The following is a 20,052-nucleotide window of genomic DNA, read 5'->3' as shown; positions in this document are numbered from 1 at the left end:
CCGAGTTCGCCGAGAGCTTTGGGTGACAGCAGAAAGCAGTTTGATGGGAGACGTGTGAAGGCGTCATGTACCACGGCATTGCCAGCTCCTCCTGCTTGCTTGGCTGCAACTGACACGCCGCCTGCCGCCTCGATGTGTGGCCTATCTGCAGTTATCCGTCTTGGCCCTGTCACTCAGTCGCATACGGCATCTTGTCGCCGAGAGTTGGGGATCGTTGAGGATCAGCTGGTGCTTGGACATACACGGTTAGTATTGCTGCACTTTGGAAAAGAGCTTCAGATAAGCGAGAGGTAACAAGGGACAACCCGGACACAGTCGGTTGCCTCGGGGGTTTTTGGCAGTGCAAGACCTATCACGGCCTGTGTCAAGTGCAGATGTCATGCACTCCTCAGGTGTTTCGTGAGATTTGGTTGCCTCGTCTGGGCTTTCCTGCCTCATCGGCGTGCTGGTGCTGCATCTGCATCTCGTGTTGCCCTAGTCTGCCTCTTTTGGGGGTGATCAGCCGGATTGATATTTCCGTCCTGGACGATCTCCGACCTAGCATGTCCACGTATGTGTGGTGGCGAAGTGGCGTGATAAGTCACGTTTCTCGACATCAGTGTTGACGTCTCAGAACTTGGCATGGCAGGGAGCAAGACTTTGACAAGCCTTCATCTGATGTGTATTATCCGTTAGTTTCCAACCGAGCATCGTGTAAGACAACAACCCCCTTTTCCAGATCACAACATGCGGGATTTAGGAGAAAGGGCAGCGTCAGTAACACTGTACAGCTTCCATATTGGAGATCGGTGTCATTGACGGGTCAATTACACTGCTTGCTTACACAACATTGAGACACTCGACGCCCATAAAGTGGGCGCCTCACCGGCCAGCACGCAACAAATGAACAGCTCATTGATATAGGCAAGGATCGATCAATGTTTGACTTTTCGTGTTGTAAATTTGGTCGGTCAGAGACCGGTGAGCGAGAAGAGCCCGCTTTGAGCCAAGGTTCTTTTGGTATGTACATGCACATGCAGTGTCCATAATAGAAGAGTTGAGAAGCCAAAGCAGGGTGAGACATCAATATACTGAACTCGTCTGGCGCCACTCCCAGTCCTGTCGAGGGAACACAATAGCAAGGCGTATGTACAAGGACAGGGGTTGCGGGAACCGACACAGGAGTCGGGCGTGGGAGAAATGCGCTTGTATTCCCCTTAGCCAATGCTGTACGCACAAGTGAGACACGGCTCCTTTTTTCTGCGCCGTCTAACATGGCATCAGCCAGGCTGAGCCGACCCTAGAAGGACTAGCGTTGAGACATGACGCAGGAGCATGCTTTTGATCAGGCCCACTACATTCCATCACCGTCACGGCAAAAGACGACTTCTCGATGTCCGATCCATCGCATATACACATATCCATGTGCTTCCGAATCCAGTGGTTTTGTCTCACGAGAGCCCCCTCAGCCCCTCTTGCTCGTGACGAATACGTTTAGCCCCTTGCTCACATGCCAGCTTAGTCCGTGTCTCGGTTCTCTAGTCCAATCCTTCGCCTATTTCTTGGATGCAGGAGCCAACGTCGTCTCGTTGCCCCGTTGTCCCGGGTCGCACAAGCCTTGGCTCTGAACAGTTTGCCCGATCTGTTGAATGTGGCTTGTTGATCGGCGAGGTCTGCGTACACTAGAAGTGGTGTTTGTTGATCCAATAGTCAAGGACCAAAAGTAGGGGGCGTCGGTTGAGTCTTCTATTCTTAGTCTCGGTTCCGAGGCGAACAATGACTCTACACTAGCTTAGCCACCACAATTGGTATTTTTGATAGACAAGAAATGTGAGAAGCCAAGAAACCCGCCATCAAAACGCTCCTCAAGCTACTTGACCCGAAGACTCGGTTGTGGGCGGATACTGTACAGGCAGCCGAAGCGGGAGAACGGAAACAGACTGCTAGGCAAAGCAAACAACCACCCCCAACCCCTGCTCCACGCCCCTACCGTACATGTAGTTTGCCCAGAGCCCAGACCACACGCCACCACGCCTCACCGGTCTCCCCAAAACCTCCCCCGGCCCTCCGAGACCATTAGTCCACCATGCCACGCTACGCCTTAATATGCCGTGCAGAATCCCATCACCGATCATACCCAATCCGAGCCGCAGAAACCAAGACAGACCTTGCTTCTCCCCATCAGCCCGGCCCGATCACCGAAAGTACCTGACAGCATCGGCGTTCCAGCCTCGGCTCCGCCTTCCCCATCCCCACCTCGCCCTCGCAAACCGGGTACTTGTCCACGTATGTACAGCCAGGTACCGTGAGCATGGCCTGACCCCCTTCCTCTGCATCCCGACACGAGGGATGAGGCGACAGCCGTGCATGACTTGGCGCCGCCACAATAGCGGGCGATGGAAGCCGGCGAGGGGCGGCCGCAATAAAAAAAAAAAGCTGCAATCAAATGCTTGATGCGCCGTTGCCTATCAACTTGGATGGAAACAGGGAAAAGCCATATGCACGCCCCCTGCGTAGGAGGCCAGAAGAAGGCAACCCTGCAGAGGAGGTGCGTACTTTGTATGTGTGTAAACAAACGAGGCCAAGGATTGAGACCGGCGAGAGACTGAGTGTGGCAGACCGCATTTCCATTTGCCTCGCCGTGTGCATTCCGGACTGTGCCGTCTGCAGGCCACGGACAGGGCGACCGCGAGACATACAGCTGCAACGTCGTATTGGGGATGCGGTCTTCTCTGTATTCGGGGATTGCTGCGTTGTCGAGTCGCGGTAACCGCGGTAGTGGAAAAAATGAGGCCGGATATTGCCAATTCTCTTTCTCTCTGCAGGAGGTCGCGTGCTGTTGTAGTGCAGGACACCCCGAAGCAGTTGTGGTGGAAACAAACAGCTGAGGCTCGGGAATAGCTAGCCGAGGCTCTGGATTCAGGGGTAAGTAAACAAACCGCATTCGGCAGGACTTGAATGACTGGCGACACCAAAAAACAAAACTCCAAGCGAAACGACTCAATCCAACCGCGATTATATCCACGCAATTGCTGTAAAAGATCCATTGCCGTCCAAACCCACAACCCCATCAACAACACCCCATCCACCACCCCCTTCACACCCCCAACGGCTGCACATTCCCTCTAATCTCGCGAATGACCTCCCTCGTCCTCACGTTATCCTCAAAGCTCACCTTCACCAAATCCACCACCTCCTCCGCCGTAAAATACAGACTCAGCTCCCCCTCCACCCACAAAAACCGCACATCCTTCAAGTTACTCTGCAGCACCTCACTAAGATACTTCAACCGCAGCCAATTCCCCGCGAACTGCGCCGTCACCGGCACCTCCCCCCCCTCTTTCTTCACCTCCCCCCCCTGGGAATCCGCCGCCAACCGACTCGGCAGGAACAGATCGTCCAACTCCTCCACAGACGAGATCAGCCCAGCGATGTTGTAGGCCTCGTCCTGGCCGATGGAGGGCAGGTCCATGACGTCGGCGATCATCTTGGCGGCGACGGCGTCGACCAGGCTGCCGACGGCCTGCTGCCAGACGGAGCGCGCGAGGATGGCCTCCCAGGCCGTGGCGAGGGAGCGGGCGTGGGCGGTGGCGGAGGAGACGGCGGAGGCGGTGTCGGGTTGGTGGAGGAGGTTTTGTTCGCCTGGGTGTGGGGGGGTGGGAGGTTAGCACTTGGGGAGGTGGGGGTGGGATGGAGAGGATAGGGGGGAGGGAAGCTTACCCCCTAACAGGTCACGTAGGACCGTTTTTTGGATGGATAGTTCGTTGGTGTAGGCGCGGTTGGCGAAGGATTGGAGGGATTTGATGTCGTTGTCTAGCCGCAGCATATTTTGGGCTCGCGTGCTGATGTCGCTGCGTGTCTTCCAGGTCGTGGCAAATTCAGAGAGCTGTTCTGCCAGGTAGGCTGCGTCGTTGTAGAGATACCTAGGACCATTAGCGTGGTTTCGTCGTTCGTTAGGGTCCGACTTACATGTTTCCGCCGATCCCCGGAGAGTAATAGTGAGGCGAAATGGCCCGGAATATGGCCAGGACGAGCGTGGGGAGACTGAATAATCCTGCTGCTTGAGCTGCGACCGGGCTGCTCGCGTGGCTGTCGTGCGTCAAGGCGGCACCGTCCTCAACTATCGCGAATATCAAGTCTAGAACTGGTTGCGGCAGGGAAGAGATGCTGTAAGTCTCTTTCAGGACCAACTCTCTGGTCTGTGGTTCTGATCGGGCCGCTGTAGGGTTGCCTGCAGTTTCGGCTTCTTCGGCGCCGCCCTCGTCACCCCATCCCCAAGCTTCCCCCGGGTCTTCTTCCTCGTCTGGTTTTTTCTCGCTAGGTGCCGCCGCAGCTTCCACGCTCGGTTCCTCCGCTGCGGCCTCCTCCTCTCCCCAACCCCACGCATCGGCACCGTCGTCATCACCATCCGGGGCCTCGTCGGCTTTGCCAGTTGCTGTTTCTCCTGGGGCCGCCTGCTCGCCATCATCCCAAGCGTCCCAGCCGTGGTCGTCGGCAGAAGCGACAGCGCCATTAGCGACGAGTTGCTGGCCTTCTGACTTCGAAACCATCTGCTTCTCTACCTTTTCCACCCGCTTCGGGGCCCCGAGACCCCGAGAAAGTTTGACCCGCATAGAATCTAGCGCAGCTTCTCTGCATTTTGCGAGCCAGACCTTCGGTGCATTGTCCGCCCACTCTTGCAAACCACCGAGGTTAGTGAAGCCAAGTGCTTTTAACCTTGCGCAGAAAGCTTTGGCAGCTTCAATAACCTCTTGGAACTTGTCCATGTCCCGGAGAGATGATGGTACGGCTGAGTCGAGCCAGACACTCGTAATATTGTGTATTGTTTCCGGTAGTAGGGTGGCTGATATAGTATCGATAAGGTCAGGAGGTAGCCGCTGGACTAGGAAAGAGAAGGCCTGCTCGAGGTCTGCGAAGAGAGATTGGAAGGTTTTGTCTGACGTGCCTCGTAGTTCAAGTGCGCCCTGTACTGACGTGAGTAGGTGATGATTGAAAGACATCGGTCCACTCACATCTTGAATGTGGATGCTAGGCAAAGTTTCCTTGCTAATGTCCATCCTCGGAAGCAGGATCGCTTTGTTGATGTCCTGCCAGAGGCGGCTCATGCGTTCATCCACCTCATTGTATGCCCTCAAGCCTATTACGGCGTCTTCAAGGCTCATTGGCTCATCTACACAGGTCAGAGCCGTCTACGAACAACTCAGCATCGGCAAGACTCACCTTCTCGACTACTACTTATTGAGACCCTCTGGCTCTCCGCATCGACATTGATAAGTGCGTTCCACACATGATCAAACACATCATGCACATCTGATTTCAGTTCGAACGCCCTGATGTCGAGGAGCTTGACGGCACGGCAGGTCCTGTTCACTCCTACGACATCTAGTTGCTTCCAGGACTCTAGGGGACATTAGCAGCGCCCAGCGAAGCTCATAGGCGCATTGCTCACTTTCAAGTAGGTGTAGTGCATCTAAAATGCGCCGTTCATCCCGCGCCTGCTCAACCTCGTCGAGGGTCCGATTCACGGTTTTGATGCCCTTGAGTGTCTCGTGGACTTGGGCATTGTAGTTCAGCTCGCGAATCAGGAAGTCGGCTTTCGCTTCGATCTCGTCTACCGTACGTCCTGACACGGCAGGGGTCTCGGAGGCCTTGACTATTTCGGCTGCGAGAGCTTTGGATCGTAGAATGTCGTCCTGGACGGATTGCGCATTCGTCTGCCAGGTTTTCACGTCGTCGGCTGTCTCCTCGTTGATGGCATGTATTTCGGCCTACGCAAGAGGGTGCTTAGCAAGCGCCCAGCTCCCAATATGTATAGGCTCGTACCTGAAGCTTTGCCTTGGCGTCTGCGAGTGCCTTGATGGCCGTGGGTAGGGATTCGGCGTTGATGGGCAGTGACGAGACAGCGTCTTCGGGGAACGCGCCGAGAAGGGAGAAATCGATGAGGGCTTGCGCCATATGCGCGGCTGGCGGATCGGGAGTTGCCATGGCTAGTTCAGGAGGTATGATGTTTGGAGCGTGGCGCCAGCGAAACCCAGGATAACTTGTCGAGTTGAGGCCACTTTAAGCCAGGCCCCTCCAACTTTACACCTGACTACCGTTGTAGAGTTGGCGATCTCGACCAAGTTGCGGCGTTCCGCAGTTGGTTGTAACTTCGGTAACAGATACCCATATATTACTGCCGTGCAGCCGACCGTTTCGCAAGAGCTTCGTGTTAACGTTGGCGAGGTAAGTCCAAGTAGGTCAAGTTGTTGTTCCTGTCAAAGGTTCCAAGGTTCCAAGGTTCCAAAGTTCAAAGCTGTCTCCAATTGGAAGTCGGCGTCAAAGCTTCGACCCTTGTCGAACCGAATCCCTGCCCTTCCTGCTCTGGGCCGTTGGAGAAGCCCCACCAAGCTTGGGCCGACACTGCAAAAGCTACAGCTGATGCCAGCTGGTTTTGTAGCTCCACTTTATTCGAACTTTTGCCCTGCACCCACAAAACTAAACCTCGAATTCTGTTCCTCTCTTTTTCCGCTCAGCGTCACGACGACAATCACCACGGCATCACCAGTCACAATGGCCGCTTCTAAGAACGAGACTCCCCGCACCGGGCTGGCAACCGTAAGTTTTGTTCCCTTTTCCCCTCGCAATTCGGAGTTGCGCGATCTTGCGCGGCTTCAATTGTCGCTGGTGGTTTTGCACATCTCCAAACCGCAAAAATGCTAACTCGCGATTTCACAGGGTCTCAACAAGGGCCACGTAAGATAAGCCTTTCTTGTCTCACCTCGTGGAGGATCTCCGCACTTGCTTCATCCTCTCGGGGATATATCGAAGCATATCCGCGGATGATGGACCTTGGCTGATATGTTCGCTCTTCCCCGAATACAGAAGACCACCGCCCGCGTCAGCAAGCCGCGTGTGAGCCGCACCAAGGGCCACCTCAGCAAGCGGACTTCTTTCGTCCGCGAGCTCGTCAAGGAGGTCGCTGGGTACGTTTTCTTTTCTATAGCATTTCATGGGTGAATTGAACAGGGACTAACGACGACTCAATAGCCTTGCTCCCTATGAGCGCCGCATCATCGAACTTCTCCGCAACAGCAAGGACAAGCGTGCCCGTAAGCTCGCCAAGAAGAAGGTAGGCGTGCTCGATGGCTTCCTTTGCCGAATTACCGCTAACCACCTACCAGCTGGGCACCTTCGGCCGTGCCAAGGCGAAGGTCGAGGACATGAACCGTGTCATCGCCGAGTCTCGCCGTGCCGGCCACTAAGTGCCGTCCGCTACTCTGGGATGCCATCATAAGGTGGACGCCGAGGGATTTGACGACAGATCCTGGGGAGGGACAGCGGTGTAGAGAGCTCTGCTCTCCCGACGAGCGCCCTTAGCCTTGCTCTCAGAAAGAGCTCGCTATCTAGACCAGGCCAAAATCGGCCTCGTGGTTGTCTTGATACCCTATTTAACATGTTAAATGTGTGGTGAATTTTACGAACCTTGCCCAAGTGACTTGCATATTCTTGTCTGCGAATGTGAATATACCCTAGCACTGTCACCCATTACGTAGGTAGCCATCGCTACCTAGTCATCAACGGCCGTCGCAATAGCAAGTCGTTTTGGGGCGCACTATACCGACCCTCATCCGGCCTGCCACTTTTCGCCTCGGATCCGGCGCCAATCGGGAACCAGTCCTCTATCAGATACCATCGCAGCCTAACTCTGTGCCCACCGACGCCGTGGTTGTGGACCCTCACTGTGAGCTGACACTGCGGGGCACACACCCGGGCGGCCGCTGCCCCGCCATTCAGGGATTCACGATTACACCGTACAACAACCAACAGGGCTGCAACTGGGTTGTGGATAGGTGCGCCTTCTGTTGGCTGTCCATGAGCTACAACTGCCGTGCTCGGTAAGACTTTTTACGGCGTCTTACAGAAATGGGAATTGTGACGAAAACTTGAAACCATTACTGTGTTTCCACGTTTATTCTAGTCTCCGAAAAAGGAAAAAGGAAAAAAAAAAAGAGAGAGAGAGAAAACTACCAAAACCACACAACTCCCCGCACACAACAACTAATCGACCGAGAGCCCGCCAGACCTAAACCTTGGCCCCCGACAATTTCCCATATCCCACTACCCCCAGAGCGATCAGCTGCAAGGACGCAGCTACACCGCTATTGGTCTTCAACTCCTCGGCCAGGCAGCAAGGCGACCCTTTGCTGGCAGCCTGCATTCACCAACCCGGTACGTACGTCTGTCTGTCAGCATCTATCCATCTATCTATCCACATCATGTCGCAATAGCGTACCACATTTGGTGAGACAAGGATATCTGTGGTTCCCCGGCAGAATCATTATCGTCAACTCTTCATGGCATGAGGCACTTGTCAACCCCAAAGCCTCATCCCCCCGTTCTCCTGCCTCACCTTCTCCGATGACCATACTGCCTATCATCTCCTATACCACGGCGAGATGCCTTCCCGGAGTTTCATATTAGGGACACTGCTCCTGTGGTTCGCGTTCACGATCAGCAGAGTCGTCTCGGCACGGGATACCCCGGAGCAGTCGTTGGACTTTGGGTATGCTTTACAGCGAACTTTTGCTGTTGTTGTCACTTAAACCCCGGCGATGATATGTCAACCATAGCCATCGGATGGGCAGATTCCTAGCAGACACAAAATGCAACCCTGCTGCTCAACTGCTAACATATCCCCTAGTTACCTTCAGGGTCTCATGCAATTAGTGACAGGCCGGAACATGACCACCCAACAGAGACCCCGGTTCCGCAAGGTCCAGAGCTTCAGCACCGACTATGCCCCGACGACCATCACCCAGTATGAGTCGGAGAGAAGCGGCATGCAGGTCATTGTGGCCGACCGCAAAGGGCCCAAGATCAACGGCTATTTCACCCTAGCCACCGAGATCTTCGACGACTCAGGCGCTCCCCACACCCTCGAGCATCTTGTCTTTATGGGCTCCAAGAGCTACAAATACAAGGGACTGCTGGATAAGTTGGCCGGTCGGGCCTATTCCAACACCAACGCCTGGACTGCCGTCGACCACACCGCCTACACGCTCGAGACGGCCGGATGGGAGGGCTTTGCTCAGATTCTCCCCGTCTACCTCGAACATGTTGTCGTCCCCAACATCACCGACGATGCCTGCGTGACCGAGGTCCACCATATCGACGGCGAGGGCAATGATGCTGGTGTCGTCTACTCCGAGATGCAGGCTCTGCAATACAGCAGCAACGAGCTCATGGATCTCCGGGCTCGCCGGCTACTATACCCGGAAAACATCGGGTTTAGATACGAGACCGGTGGCATGATGGAAGCACTCAGAGTTCTGACCCCACAGCGTATCCGAGAGTTCCACAAGGCCATGTACCAGCCTCAGAACCTTGCCATCGTTATCATCGGCGAAGCTGATCACGACGACCTCTTGAAGATACTGGACGACTTCGAGGAGAGCATCAAGGATGACATCCCACCTCCGGATCCCCAGTTCAAACGTCCTTTTGTGGATTCCGCCCAGCCGCCGCCACTAGAGAGGACCATCGTCGAGACAGTCGAGTTTCCGGAAGAAGACGAGTCGACGGGTGAGATTGTGGTGGCTTTCTTCGGCCCCAGCTGCATCGACCAGATCGAGGGGACAGCCGTGAACATTATCATGACATATCTTTGCGGGTCGTCCGTGTCGGTCATCGAGAACGTCATGGTCGAGAAGGAGCACCTTGCGAGCTCAGTTTCATACTGGTGGGACAGCAGGCCAAACTCGGTTATCTGGTTCCAGCCAACCGGTGTTGCTACCGAGAAGCTCGCCTTTGTTGAGCAGCGTCTCATCAATCTTCTCAAGGAGGTCGCATCGAAGCCCCTGGACATGGGTTACATCAAAGAGTGCCTGCAGCGCGAGAAACGCCAAGTGAAGCTTCAAGCTGAAGGCTCGGAGGGGTTCTACGCCACTAATATTATTACCGACTACCTCTTTGGAAAGCGTAATGGCGCCACCCTGAAGGAACTATCTTCACTGAGCGAGTACGATATCCTCGATGGCTGGACCGAGGATCAATGGCGAGCATTCTTGAAGAAATGGATCTCGGATGCCCATCACATCTCCATCTTGGGTAAACCGTCCATGGAGCTCGCCAAAACCCTCAAAGCAAACGAGGAGGCGCGGCTAGCCAAGAGGAAAGAGGAGCTCGGGAAAGAGGGTCTAGAGAAGCTGAGCGAGAAGCTCGAGAACGCTAAGAAGAACAACGACAAGCCGATTCCGCCCGATGTGCTCGATCAGTGGCCAGTTCCAGGCACCACATCTATCCACTTCATCGAGTCGGAAACGGCGAGGTCGGGCAATGCTCGGAATTTGGGCGTGTTGGATAACGCCGCGCAGAAAGCCATCGACGCAGCACCTCAAGGACTGCCGCTGTTTGTGCAATTCGAGGATGTCCCCACCGGTTTTGTGCACCTTACTGTCCACCTAGGCATGTCGCAGACCCCTATCAAGTACAAGCCGCTCCTACCTCTGTTTGCCGATATCTTCTTCAACTCCCCGGTGACAAGGGACGGCCAGCGTATCGAGTTCGAGGAAGTGGTCAAGCAACTCGAGAAGGATACGATCAGCTACCACATCAGTTCGTCTTCCCGGTTGGGCGACTACGAGGGTGTGGCCATCCAGTTCCGGCTCGACCGCGAAAAATACACTACCATCATCAGCTGGCTGCGGACCCTGATGTTCGACATCATCTTTGACCCTGTCAGGATCAAGGCGGCCATTGTCAAGGCGCTTGCGGATATCCCGGAGGCGAAGCGAGATGGACGCATCATGGCTCACGAGGTCGAGATAGCCATCCACTTCGAGCCCGAGTCATACCTCGCGGCGAAGCGGACCCTAGTCAAGGCCGTGTATCTGCGCCGCCTAAAGAAGCTCATCGAGAAGGAGCCCGAAACCGTGGTCTCGTGGTTCGAAGAGCTGCGCAAGAGCCTCTTCACCTTCGACAACATGCGCGTCCTCGTGACCGCGGACATCGCCAAACTCGACAACCCCGTCGCCGCCTGGGACACCCTCACCAAAAACCCCCACCTCAACCCAACCAAAGACATCATCCCCCTCACCAAGCTCTTCTCCCTCCTCAACCCGGAGGGCCAAAAGCCCGGCACCTTCGGCAGCGTGGTCATCCCCATGACGACCCTCGACAGCTCCTACAGCGTCAGCACCGCGTCAGGCTTCACATCCTACTCGGACCCGCGGCTGCCGGCGTACCTCGTCGCGCTCGGCTACCTCGAGGCGGTCGAGGGCCCGCTGTGGAACGCGGTGCGCGGCAACGGCCTCGCCTACGGCGTGTCCTTCTCGCGCGAGGTCGACGCCGGCTACATCCAGTTCCGCGTCTACCGCTCCCCCGACGCCAGCAAGGCCATCGAGGCCAGCCGCGCCACCGTCGCCAAGCTGGCCGCCGGCGAGGTGCCGCTGGATAGGCATTTGGTGGAGGGTGCTGTGAGTGGGGTTGTGTTTGGCGCGGCGGATGAGCAGGCGACTATGGCGGCGGCCGCGCAGCAGAATTATGTTGTGGGTGTTGTGAGGGGTTTGGAGCCGGGATGGAATCGCAAGATCCTGGCGCGGGTGAGGGATGTGACTGAGGATGAGATCCGCGCTGTTATGAGGGAGGTTATCATGCCGGTGTTTGAGCCGGGGAAGAGTAACGTGGTGGTGACGTGCGCGCCGATTATGGAGGAGGTGAGTCCCTGCTCTTGAGATTTGTGGTGGTTAGGAGAGAAACGGCTAACAGTTTGATGATACAGAACATGGTCAAGGCGCTGGGCACCGCTGGGTACAAGACCCAGGTGCAGACGCTGTCGCATTTCCATAACGACTATGGGCTGAAGGCGGATGAGGAGGAAGAGGAGGAGGAGGAGGAAGATGACGAAGACGAGGAGATGGAGGATGGATCCGAGGGGTCAGAGTCGGGTGAAGATTCGGATTGATTGAGATGGGTAAATCTTGGACCGGCTTAGGCTTGTCGTAGATATCGCATAGATCTCTTTCGCAATTGCATGCTTGATTCATTCGATGTGTGGTTAGGTTTGGTTGTCTGTCATGGACTTGTAGTTCCAGTTTTTCCCACCTGCCAGACGCGAGAAATACCACGAAATAGGGTCAGTAGTGAACCGTCCCGGCCACAGATACGCATCGTAGGATGTCAACGGCCACATCTGTAATCTCATCACTCATCTGCCCAAGTGTCCAGCGCAGCCAACTTGGCCTGCCAATAACACAGTAGTGAAATCTAACCCTGCCACTCTATGCCAACCCAACAGCCATCCGTCCACAAGGACGCGATAACCCTCGTTCTTGATCCCACCAGACCTGTGCCATCGCCATGTCTCCCTTCGCTCCATCGACCTTCCCAAAACGCCGTTATGGTATATGTATATGTGTGTGTATCAGACCATTCGTTATCCCACCCCCGCCGCGGCCGCTCGCATCGCAACGTCGTATATGCATCCCATCCGCCCAAAAGAGCACCACAAACAAAACAAAAACAAAGAAGACGACGACGCTTCCCTCCCTCAATCCATCCCAAACCCCCTTTTCACCCCCTCCCAACTCGCAACAACTCGACCGTCCAAAAATCAAGATCAAGCCTGCCCCGCCTCCTCCAGCTGCAGCCGACTAACCAGCCTCTCCCGCCAATCATCACACACCTTCTCAAACCCCCCCACGACATCCCCACACACGAGCGCGCACTCCCTTCGCTGCAGGCGCTCACCCCACCCCCCACGGTCCAGCCAACGCTCCCCTTCCTCGCGCAGCTCTTCGTCGCGGCGCAGCTCGGCGACGGTCTCGCGGGCGGCGCGCAGGCGGCGGGTGGCGGTGGTGGTCGTCTGGCGCGACATGTGCAGCGTGTCGGAGAGGTAGTTGAGGGTCTGCACGAGGTCGGCGGTGAGGGTGTGCAGCGAGGAGAGGGATTGCAGGGCGCTGGTGCTGGGGCGCGGCATGCTGTCGGTGAGGGTCAGGAGCATGGGGAGGAGGGTCTCGAGGGTTTCTTCGGTGGGGGGGGCGGCGAGGGGGGATAGGAGGGGGAAGGTGAGGTTGTGCAGTTGCCGGGTTTGGTGGGTGAGGTGGGTGGTGAGGGCGGTGTGCGCGGTTATTAGTCTGGTGAGGGGGGGTGGTGGGTTAGTGGGGGGTGGAATGGGAGGGGTGGGTGAGAGAAGGGGATGGGGCTGGCTTACCGGGTGGCGCCGCCTTCGACGTTGGCTTGGGAGCCGAGGTCGCGGAGGCCGTCGGTTACGCGCTTGAATGTGCCGTCGGTGGAGGAGCCGTTCTTTTCTGTCCCCCGGCGGGCAAGCGACTCGACCTCGTCCATCTGCTCTACGAGTTTGGATGGCATCCCGGGTGACTCGAGGTCAGACTCGCTCCCGTACTCGCTGCCGTCGTACTCGCTGCCCTTCCTCCGATGCCCCCTCCCGTTCGGCGTTGGGAGAGCTAGACTCCCCTTGGAGCTGTGCCCTTTCCCAGAGCCTGATAGACTCTCGACGTCCACGCCGCTGTCCCTGATCCCCTCCTCTTTCTTGGCGTCGTCCACGGCAGTATCGAGGCTTATCCCTGGTGCCCCCCCTTCGCTGCCTTGCTCATCTGCCGCATCCTCATCGTAGTCCCCCTCTTCATACCCGTCGTAATCCTCCTCGTCGGAGAAAGCGGCTAGTTCGTCGGCCAGATTGCCCAGCCCTCCGCCCCCCGCATCGTTGATCCCGCCGCCACTAGGCAGTGCCAGGTCCACGGATGATTCGTTGAATGAAGAAGCTTTGGACTGGCGGCGCTCTTGTGGAGAGTACGAAGCGAAGGAGGCGGCCGAGTGGTCGAGAGAAGGGTGGGGCGAGTGGTGCGGTGTCCGTGGGGAGGACATTTTGGCGGTCTGCCTGTATCGAAGATTGTTGCGTTCGGGGAGCTGAGCTTGCGAATTAAACAGTCGCTGCCACGGTTGTCAAGGTATTATCTACCCGTCACTCCGTACGCCGATGTCCCAACCGCGGTGTAATGATGGGTTGATGTAATGATGGATTCGCGGGATAGTAGAGTGAGTCGACGTTTGGAGTCGTTCGTTGCCGTGGTTATGCGCAGGAATGACGAATCGCCGGTGAGCCGCGAAGAAACACTCGTAGAAAACCGATGGTATATCAGACCAGGCGGTCTATAGCTGGGCGGGCGAATACAATAATAGACAGGCGGTCCCGGGTGTTAATGGAAAGAAAATTACGGGCTGGTGTCAGAAGTTGACCCCGGATTGTTTCAATGACTGGGCCAGCGAGTTGAGGTGGTTAACGCAAGGCAAGGAACGTCGTGTTGTAGTCGTCACGTCGACAAAGCAATGGGATTTAAAATAGCAGAGAGTGTTTGCTCCAGATCCCGCGGTGAGCGGTCGGTCGTCGGGCCGCAGTTTTTATTTTCTTCAAAAGCCATGCAGCATTCCGCGTCCAAGACTCCAAATCCCGTTTCTGGGCCGGCACAGCGGCCTGACGGTGGGGGGTGACCAGGGGATGGGATTACAGGACCGAGATGGGCAGGGTCCCCACCTCTAACGAGACGACGACCACGGTTCGCATGAATTTGCGTGGTACAAATTACTGCACTAAGCCTTCCGATTCTGCACTTCAGATCAAGAGCTGAGAAAAAATGAGAAGAAATAACAAAAACACGAAGCAGCTCAAAGCTCAAAATTACAGACCCCATGCCGGTTTCGATATTATTTCCAGGAACGGGCAATAAAGTCGGAATGACCGGATTCAGCCTCTTCAGGTCTTCAGGAACAGGTCGATGGAGGGGCGGGCAGATGCAGGGTTAATCAAGGAGCTGACCAATGAAGGAACTAGCAAGAACTGCTGTAAGACCCCACAATGACCTTCCATGATCACTGCCCCTCCTCGTGCGCTCAAACGCTTGCGGACCCTCGTTAACAAAATATCCGCAGGCTCCCCTCGAACCAGGCCGACAACTCCCACAACGCAGCCTCTGCTCGTGCCATGGCCAACTTCCGTAGGTTCAGGCCCGACGACCTGAACAAGCTCTCAAAATGCAACCTCGATCCATTTACGGAAACGTATGAGCTCGGCTTCTACCTGCAGTACTACGCGAAATGGCCGTCACTCTTCCAGGTCGCCGAGGACCAGCACGGCAACATCATCGGTTATAGTAGGGATAGGCCATTTTGTTGCGCTTGCTCTTCAGGCCGCTGACCGCTGATCGCTACAGTCATGGGGAAGCTTGAGTCCTCGCCCGAGATTTATCAGTTCTCGGAGCACTACCTTCCTTGGCACGCCCACATCACCGCCGTCACCGTCGCTCCGGAGGCTCGCCGTCTCGGCATCGGGAAGCTGCTGACGGAGCAGCTCGAGGTGGCTGCCGATGCCAACGATGCCTGGTTCGTCGACCTGTTTGTGCGCGTCAGCAACCACAAGGCGATCACTTTCTATAAGAACATGGGCTACAGCGTCTTTCGGGTGGTCAAGGACTACTATGGCGAGCACTCAACCGACCCGAATCTGTCGAGCGAGGACGCTTACGACATGCGCAAGCCCATGAAGAGGGACGTAAAGCGGCAACATGTGAGGGACGACGGCGAGAAGCACGAGGTGGACCCCAGCGATGTGTGGTGAGAGCTGCTCTGGCTCGTCGCCCAAGCTGCCATTGAGATACGCCTCGAAGTGGAGAGTCGACTGGGGCACCATATGATGCAGCCGTGATCTTGGTATATGAAATACCCACGGCATTCTATGAAGCCGACAGACGAGAAGACGGCTAGCAGGCAAATGGCTTCCCAAACGATGTTTAAACCCTCCACGATCTGCGTTCAAGGGACTGCCTGAACTTCCCCATATTTCCGATTTTCGGGGGCCCGCCATCGCAATCGGACGAAGCACCACGATACCATCCCCCAGACAACAGAAGGTGTGTTGACCTCACCCGTCGCTCGAGATTCAGCCTTGAATGTCACGGGACGTTCCTGGCCGTCGAGCCGCAACGGTTTTACTAAGCTGAAGACGATGTTGGCGTTGATTTGCGCTATGTGCATTCACTCTGGGCTTAGGGGGTTGCTAACCGGCCTCGCCTACTATGTTAACATGGCGCTCTTGGATAGTAGACCATCGTTGGACTTGCGAGTGCGATTCCGAGCTGGGACAGCCCATATTTAGGTTATACCAGAGTAGACAACAAACATGATATTCCCATAACTCCCATTAAACTGCCTAGAGCGATACTTCAACCATGTACACACAAATAGCTTACAACTTGCTCCCCTTCCCCCCACTCAAGTATACGTTAGCCAGCTTGAGCATGTCGACGGCCTCGGCCACCATCTCGTCCACAATCTCCCCAGCCGGCTGGATCTTCTGAATGGCTCCGGCCACTTGCCCCATGAGATGGGGCACATCAATCTCCTTTCCCTCCTCAAGGTCATGCTCAATCGGCACCACCCCCTTGCTGCAGAGCTCCTGGATCTTGTCCGGCTGCGCGTGCCACTTCCGGATGTAGTCATTCGTCTTCATCCGCAGCGGCCGCCCACTGAGCACCAGCGTCCGCTCGGTCCCCTCAAACCCGCAACTCACCACCTCCTTCTTATGCTCCTCGCTGCACCCAGCTTCGACACTCGCCACGAACCTCGTACCCACCCACACACCCGCCGCGCCCTGCATCAGCGAGCTGGCCAACCCCCGCCCGTTTGAGATCCCGCCCGCCGCAACCACCAGCGCCGTCTGCTCCCCACCCAGCATCTTCGGCCTATACTGCCTCGCAACATCCACCACCGCCGGAATCAACACACTATTCGCCACATCCCCCGTATGCCCACCGCCCTCCCCTCCCTGCGCACAAATCATATCCACCCCCAACTCAAGCGCCTTCACCGCATGCTTCGGATGCCCCACCATATTCATGACCAAAATCCCCGCCCCATGCAACCGCTCAATCACCCCGGCGGGCGGCACCCCCACCGCACTCACAAACAACTTCGCCCCGCTCTCCACCGTAATGTCGATCAGCTCCTCCAGCCGGCCCCCCGTATAATCGTGATTCGTCTTGCGCGCCCCGCCCCCGACCTGCGGCAGCGCGAGGTCGATCCCGAAGGGTAGGTCGGGCGAGGCGAGGTGGGCTTTGAGCTCGGCCACGATTTCGCGCAGTTGGGGGGGCGTGTACATGAATCCGCCGATTACGCCGAGGCCGCCGGCGTTGGAGACGGCGGCGGCCAGGCGGCCGTTGGAGGTTCGTGCCATGCCGGCGAGGAGGATGGGGTGGCGGATACCGAGGAGGATGGTTAGGGGGGTGGTGATGGGGCCGGTGGGGGCGTTAGGGGTGGTGGTGGTGGGCATGGTGGGCGGTTTGGGGTGGTTGTGGTTGTGGTTGTGGTTGTGGTAGCGGCTGTAGTTGTGGTTGTAGTTGTGGTTGTGGTTGTGGTTGTGGTTCGCGGGTTGTTCGGAGGTTGATTGGGGTGTAAGTGAGAGGAGGGTGGAAGCGAGAATGAAAGCCGATGGCTGGCCTAGTGGTGAAAGGGTAGCTATGCCGAGCGCTTAAAAGAACAAGAGCGAGGGAAGTGGGTTGATGGTAAAAAGGAAAGAAAGAAAAAGCCAACAAGATAGAAATACCAAACGGTCGGAATCACAAGCAATTTCGATACAACACATCAAACCGAGTTCTGTCCCTCATCTTTCCCCAACAAGCAACCAAGACCAGGGGAAGATGCCCCTGTGGCCCACTGAGTGGAGTCCGCAACCTGGCACCCGGGCTCGAACCGAGAAGCCAAGATGCGGGGAGCGGGGAGGAGCCGAGGCAACTGCAAGTCACCGGCTGGGGCCTTGGCATCTACTCTCCCAGCTGCAAGTCAACTACGGTGCAACTGGGTACCTCAATCTTCGATATCAGGAACTGGCGCTGAAATTTGATGGCTTCCGGTAGTATTCAGCCTTTGATATGTTATATATATATACAAATCATCCAATTTAATCCCAATGATGCTGCCAGCCGGGCGCATGGTAATCATGCAGCGTCTATCATAAACCATTCACCATTCACCCATCTAGAAGACCGACGCCGGGATATCAAACCAAGTCAAAGTTACACATCCCCGAAAGGTATCATAGCATTTTCCCCTCCTTTGACCCCTTTAAACTCAAGGGAGAGAGAGTGTGGCCGGTGTCGTAAAGCGTTGCAACCATTAGCCATCTCATAAAGATACTCGTCCCAGGTCCTTTTTTAAACACCCCTTCATTAGTCGAAAGGAGTCAACCAAAATGCGGCAACCGTGCTGGCACAAAGGTGTTTTCATTTTGTAGCTTGCCGTTAGCCTCCTTCGTTGGTATGGGGCTGGGTTCCCGGATTGCTGTTTGTGGTGCTTTAAATTCGAATTCTTCGAGCTCATCATTCTCCATCGTGGGTCGGCGTCTCTTCGGGGCGAGGTCCTCTGCCGGGATATGTTGAAGTTGATTAATCGGGGCGTCGTCTGCCGCCTCATCGGACTTATTCAGAGCTTCGGCATCCTCTTTGCCTAGCCCTTTCTGCATGGCCAATTGCGCCGCGGCCCTCCGCCTCCTCTCGATCTCTTCATATTCTTCCTTCGCGGCTTGTTCCTCTTCCCGCCGGAGATCCTCTAGCGAGGGGACTCGTTCCACGGCTTCCACTTCCTGAACGGGAGATACCGGGTTGCTATCCCACTTGCTTTCATCCGGTGTAGTTGTTGACGATAGTGTAGTTCGGGAAACTGTCCTTGATAAGCCCCTATCCCTATCGGCCGGTCGTTTCCCCTTGCTGCTGCGGGTTTTCGTACTACCCCGGTCGTCGACTCGTTCCAGGGCCACCGTAAATTCGTCATCTAGTGGCACCGCGTCCTCATCCCCTTCCCCGTCGCTCGGGAATAAGTCTCCCCTTGACCGATAAGAGCTTGACGTATCCCCTGAATTCGTGGTATCGCTCCTCGGCCTCTTCCCTGGCTGAGGCCTTGGGCTCCTCTCATCGCCCCCTCCTAACAACGGCTGATGTTCATCATCCCTCAGCCCTTCCCCGTGATACCCCTGCTCCGTCCCCCCGCCGCCACCAGGATGCTCCCTCAAATTCGCCGCCGACGGCTTGTACCTCAAACTTCCCACAATCTTAAACGGCAGCCTCCCCAGAAACCCTAACGGCGCCGTCCTGGGAATAACATTCGGATCCTCCTCGCCGGAGCTCTTCCTCCCCACCGCACCCCTCGTCCCATAACTCATCCCCCTCTTCCGCCGCGGCTGATCCACCACATCCCCCCCTCCCCCTCCCCCAGAACCCCCCCTATTCCCCGACCCCGTCCCAGCCAACAACCGATCCCAATCCCCCCCCAATATCCCCCTCCCCCCACCACCACCACCCCTCCCCCCATCCTCCCCCCCACCACCAACCCCAACCTCAAACTCATCCGCAAAATCCTCCTCCCAATCATCATAAAAATCAAAACTATACTCCGGCGCCACCCCACCACCTACACCAACACTCCTCCGCGACCCCCTCGCCCCCCTATCCCGTTCCCTCGCGCGCCGCGCCCGCTCGTCGCGATCGCCCAGACACACGGCGGTGCACGAGTCGACGGCCCCCGCCAGCGACGCCAGGCAGGGGTTGATGTAGCGGTGCCCAAAGGTCCAGATGCCGGCCGCGGCGTCCGAGGTTACCGCTTCGGTGGTGTGCGAGAATTGGTTCCAGGTCTGGCGGAGGCGCGGGTCTTGGATGAAGGCCATTGTTTTTTTTTTAGAGGGGGGGTGTGTGGGATGGGTTGTGGTTGAGTTGTTTGGGGGGTATTAAGTTGGTTTGGGAGTGTGGTTGTGGTTGTGTGGGTGAATTGGTGGGTTTGCGGTCGGTGGTTGGGACGATGGACTCGGGCGTAGCTGTCGTCGGGTGGTAGCTATGTAGCTAGCGGTCGCTTTGACGTTGGAGCCGCTGGAGGGGCGACATTCGAGATATCGATTTGTTGCGTCAGTTGGGGTGCGCCCGTTGTTGACGAGTGGTGACAGTGTTCGGATCTGGAGGAAAGAAAACCGGCGACGGCTGTTCAATGGAATGGGATGAAATGCGCTGGAGCTAGTGCCCGCGGTCGAGTTGGAGT

The 20,052-nt window shown here is 56.5% G+C and overlaps 9 protein-coding genes across 9 annotated transcripts; 3 read left to right on the top strand and 6 right to left on the bottom strand.

The window, feature by feature from the left end:
• Nucleotides 1–1,682: 1,682 nt before the first annotated feature.
• On the bottom strand, nucleotides 1,683–3,036 carry F5144DRAFT_199092 (uncharacterized protein). The gene has a single exon (XM_066782890.1). The coding sequence runs from the start codon at nucleotides 2,921–2,923 to the stop codon at nucleotides 2,111–2,113; it is 813 nt and encodes a 270-aa protein (XP_066645162.1). The 5' UTR covers nucleotides 2,924–3,036; the 3' UTR covers nucleotides 1,683–2,110.
• Nucleotides 2,972–6,268, bottom strand: F5144DRAFT_199080 (uncharacterized protein). Its single transcript, XM_066782889.1, has 7 exons — nucleotides 5,803–6,268; nucleotides 5,429–5,747; nucleotides 5,200–5,379; nucleotides 4,992–5,149; nucleotides 3,949–4,943; nucleotides 3,700–3,902; nucleotides 2,972–3,621 (listed from the first exon to the last, which is right to left on the bottom strand). Exons 1-7 carry the CDS (start codon nucleotides 5,962–5,964, stop codon nucleotides 3,077–3,079), a joined length of 2,562 nt encoding a protein of 853 aa, XP_066645161.1. The 5' UTR covers nucleotides 5,965–6,268; the 3' UTR covers nucleotides 2,972–3,076.
• A 196-nt stretch (nucleotides 6,269–6,464) lies between these two features.
• On the top strand, nucleotides 6,465–7,529 carry F5144DRAFT_569000 (60S ribosomal protein eL36). The gene is made up of 5 exons (XM_066788674.1): nucleotides 6,465–6,576; nucleotides 6,697–6,714; nucleotides 6,844–6,944; nucleotides 7,009–7,090; nucleotides 7,143–7,529. The coding sequence occupies exons 1-5, from the start codon at nucleotides 6,532–6,534 to the stop codon at nucleotides 7,221–7,223; spliced, it is 327 nt and encodes a 108-aa protein (XP_066645160.1). The 5' UTR covers nucleotides 6,465–6,531; the 3' UTR covers nucleotides 7,224–7,529.
• Nucleotides 7,530–8,702: 1,173 nt separating this feature from the next.
• F5144DRAFT_487725 (Metalloenzyme, LuxS/M16 peptidase-like protein) lies at nucleotides 8,703–11,923 on the top strand (the record flags this gene model as incomplete). The annotated part of the gene is made up of 2 exons (XM_066785626.1): nucleotides 8,703–11,675; nucleotides 11,741–11,923. 2 exons carry the CDS (start codon nucleotides 8,703–8,705, stop codon nucleotides 11,921–11,923), a joined length of 3,156 nt encoding a protein of 1,051 aa, XP_066645159.1.
• Nucleotides 11,924–12,367: 444 nt separating this feature from the next.
• F5144DRAFT_198959 (uncharacterized protein) lies at nucleotides 12,368–14,068 on the bottom strand. The gene is made up of 2 exons (XM_066782888.1): nucleotides 13,172–14,068; nucleotides 12,368–13,094 (listed from the first exon to the last, which is right to left on the bottom strand). Exons 1-2 carry the CDS (start codon nucleotides 13,843–13,845, stop codon nucleotides 12,578–12,580), a joined length of 1,191 nt encoding a protein of 396 aa, XP_066645158.1. The 5' UTR covers nucleotides 13,846–14,068; the 3' UTR covers nucleotides 12,368–12,577.
• A 703-nt stretch (nucleotides 14,069–14,771) lies between these two features.
• On the top strand, nucleotides 14,772–15,689 carry F5144DRAFT_198953 (acyl-CoA N-acyltransferase). Its single transcript, XM_066782886.1, has 3 exons — nucleotides 14,772–14,820; nucleotides 14,908–15,128; nucleotides 15,189–15,689. Exons 2-3 carry the CDS (start codon nucleotides 14,960–14,962, stop codon nucleotides 15,590–15,592), a joined length of 573 nt encoding a protein of 190 aa, XP_066645157.1. The 5' UTR covers nucleotides 14,772–14,820; nucleotides 14,908–14,959; the 3' UTR covers nucleotides 15,593–15,689.
• Nucleotides 15,690–16,114, bottom strand: F5144DRAFT_198954 (uncharacterized protein). Its single transcript, XM_066782887.1, has one exon. The coding sequence runs from the start codon at nucleotides 16,006–16,008 to the stop codon at nucleotides 15,787–15,789; it is 222 nt and encodes a 73-aa protein (XP_066645156.1). The 5' UTR covers nucleotides 16,009–16,114; the 3' UTR covers nucleotides 15,690–15,786.
• A 53-nt stretch (nucleotides 16,115–16,167) lies between these two features.
• On the bottom strand, nucleotides 16,168–17,340 carry F5144DRAFT_568992 (2-nitropropane dioxygenase). Its single transcript, XM_066788673.1, has one exon. It carries the CDS (start codon nucleotides 17,300–17,302, stop codon nucleotides 16,220–16,222), a length of 1,083 nt encoding a protein of 360 aa, XP_066645155.1. The 5' UTR covers nucleotides 17,303–17,340; the 3' UTR covers nucleotides 16,168–16,219.
• An 871-nt stretch (nucleotides 17,341–18,211) lies between these two features.
• F5144DRAFT_646478 (uncharacterized protein) lies at nucleotides 18,212–19,740 on the bottom strand (the record flags this gene model as incomplete). Its single annotated transcript, XM_066792893.1, has 2 exons — nucleotides 19,318–19,740; nucleotides 18,212–18,948 (listed from the first exon to the last, which is right to left on the bottom strand). Exons 1-2 carry the CDS (start codon nucleotides 19,685–19,687, stop codon nucleotides 18,212–18,214), a joined length of 1,107 nt encoding a protein of 368 aa, XP_066645154.1. The 5' UTR covers nucleotides 19,688–19,740.
• Between the last annotated feature and the right edge of the window lie 312 nt (nucleotides 19,741–20,052).

The sequence above is a fragment of the Chaetomium tenue genome (genome assembly GCF_020726465.1).
Source record: "Chaetomium tenue strain MPI-SDFR-AT-0079 chromosome Unknown F5144scaffold_3, whole genome shotgun sequence".
Lineage (NCBI taxonomy): Eukaryota > Fungi > Ascomycota > Sordariomycetes > Sordariales > Chaetomiaceae > Chaetomium > Chaetomium tenue.
The sequence above is the reverse complement of the archived record's forward strand: the minus strand, read 5'-3'. Positions and strand labels throughout refer to the sequence as shown.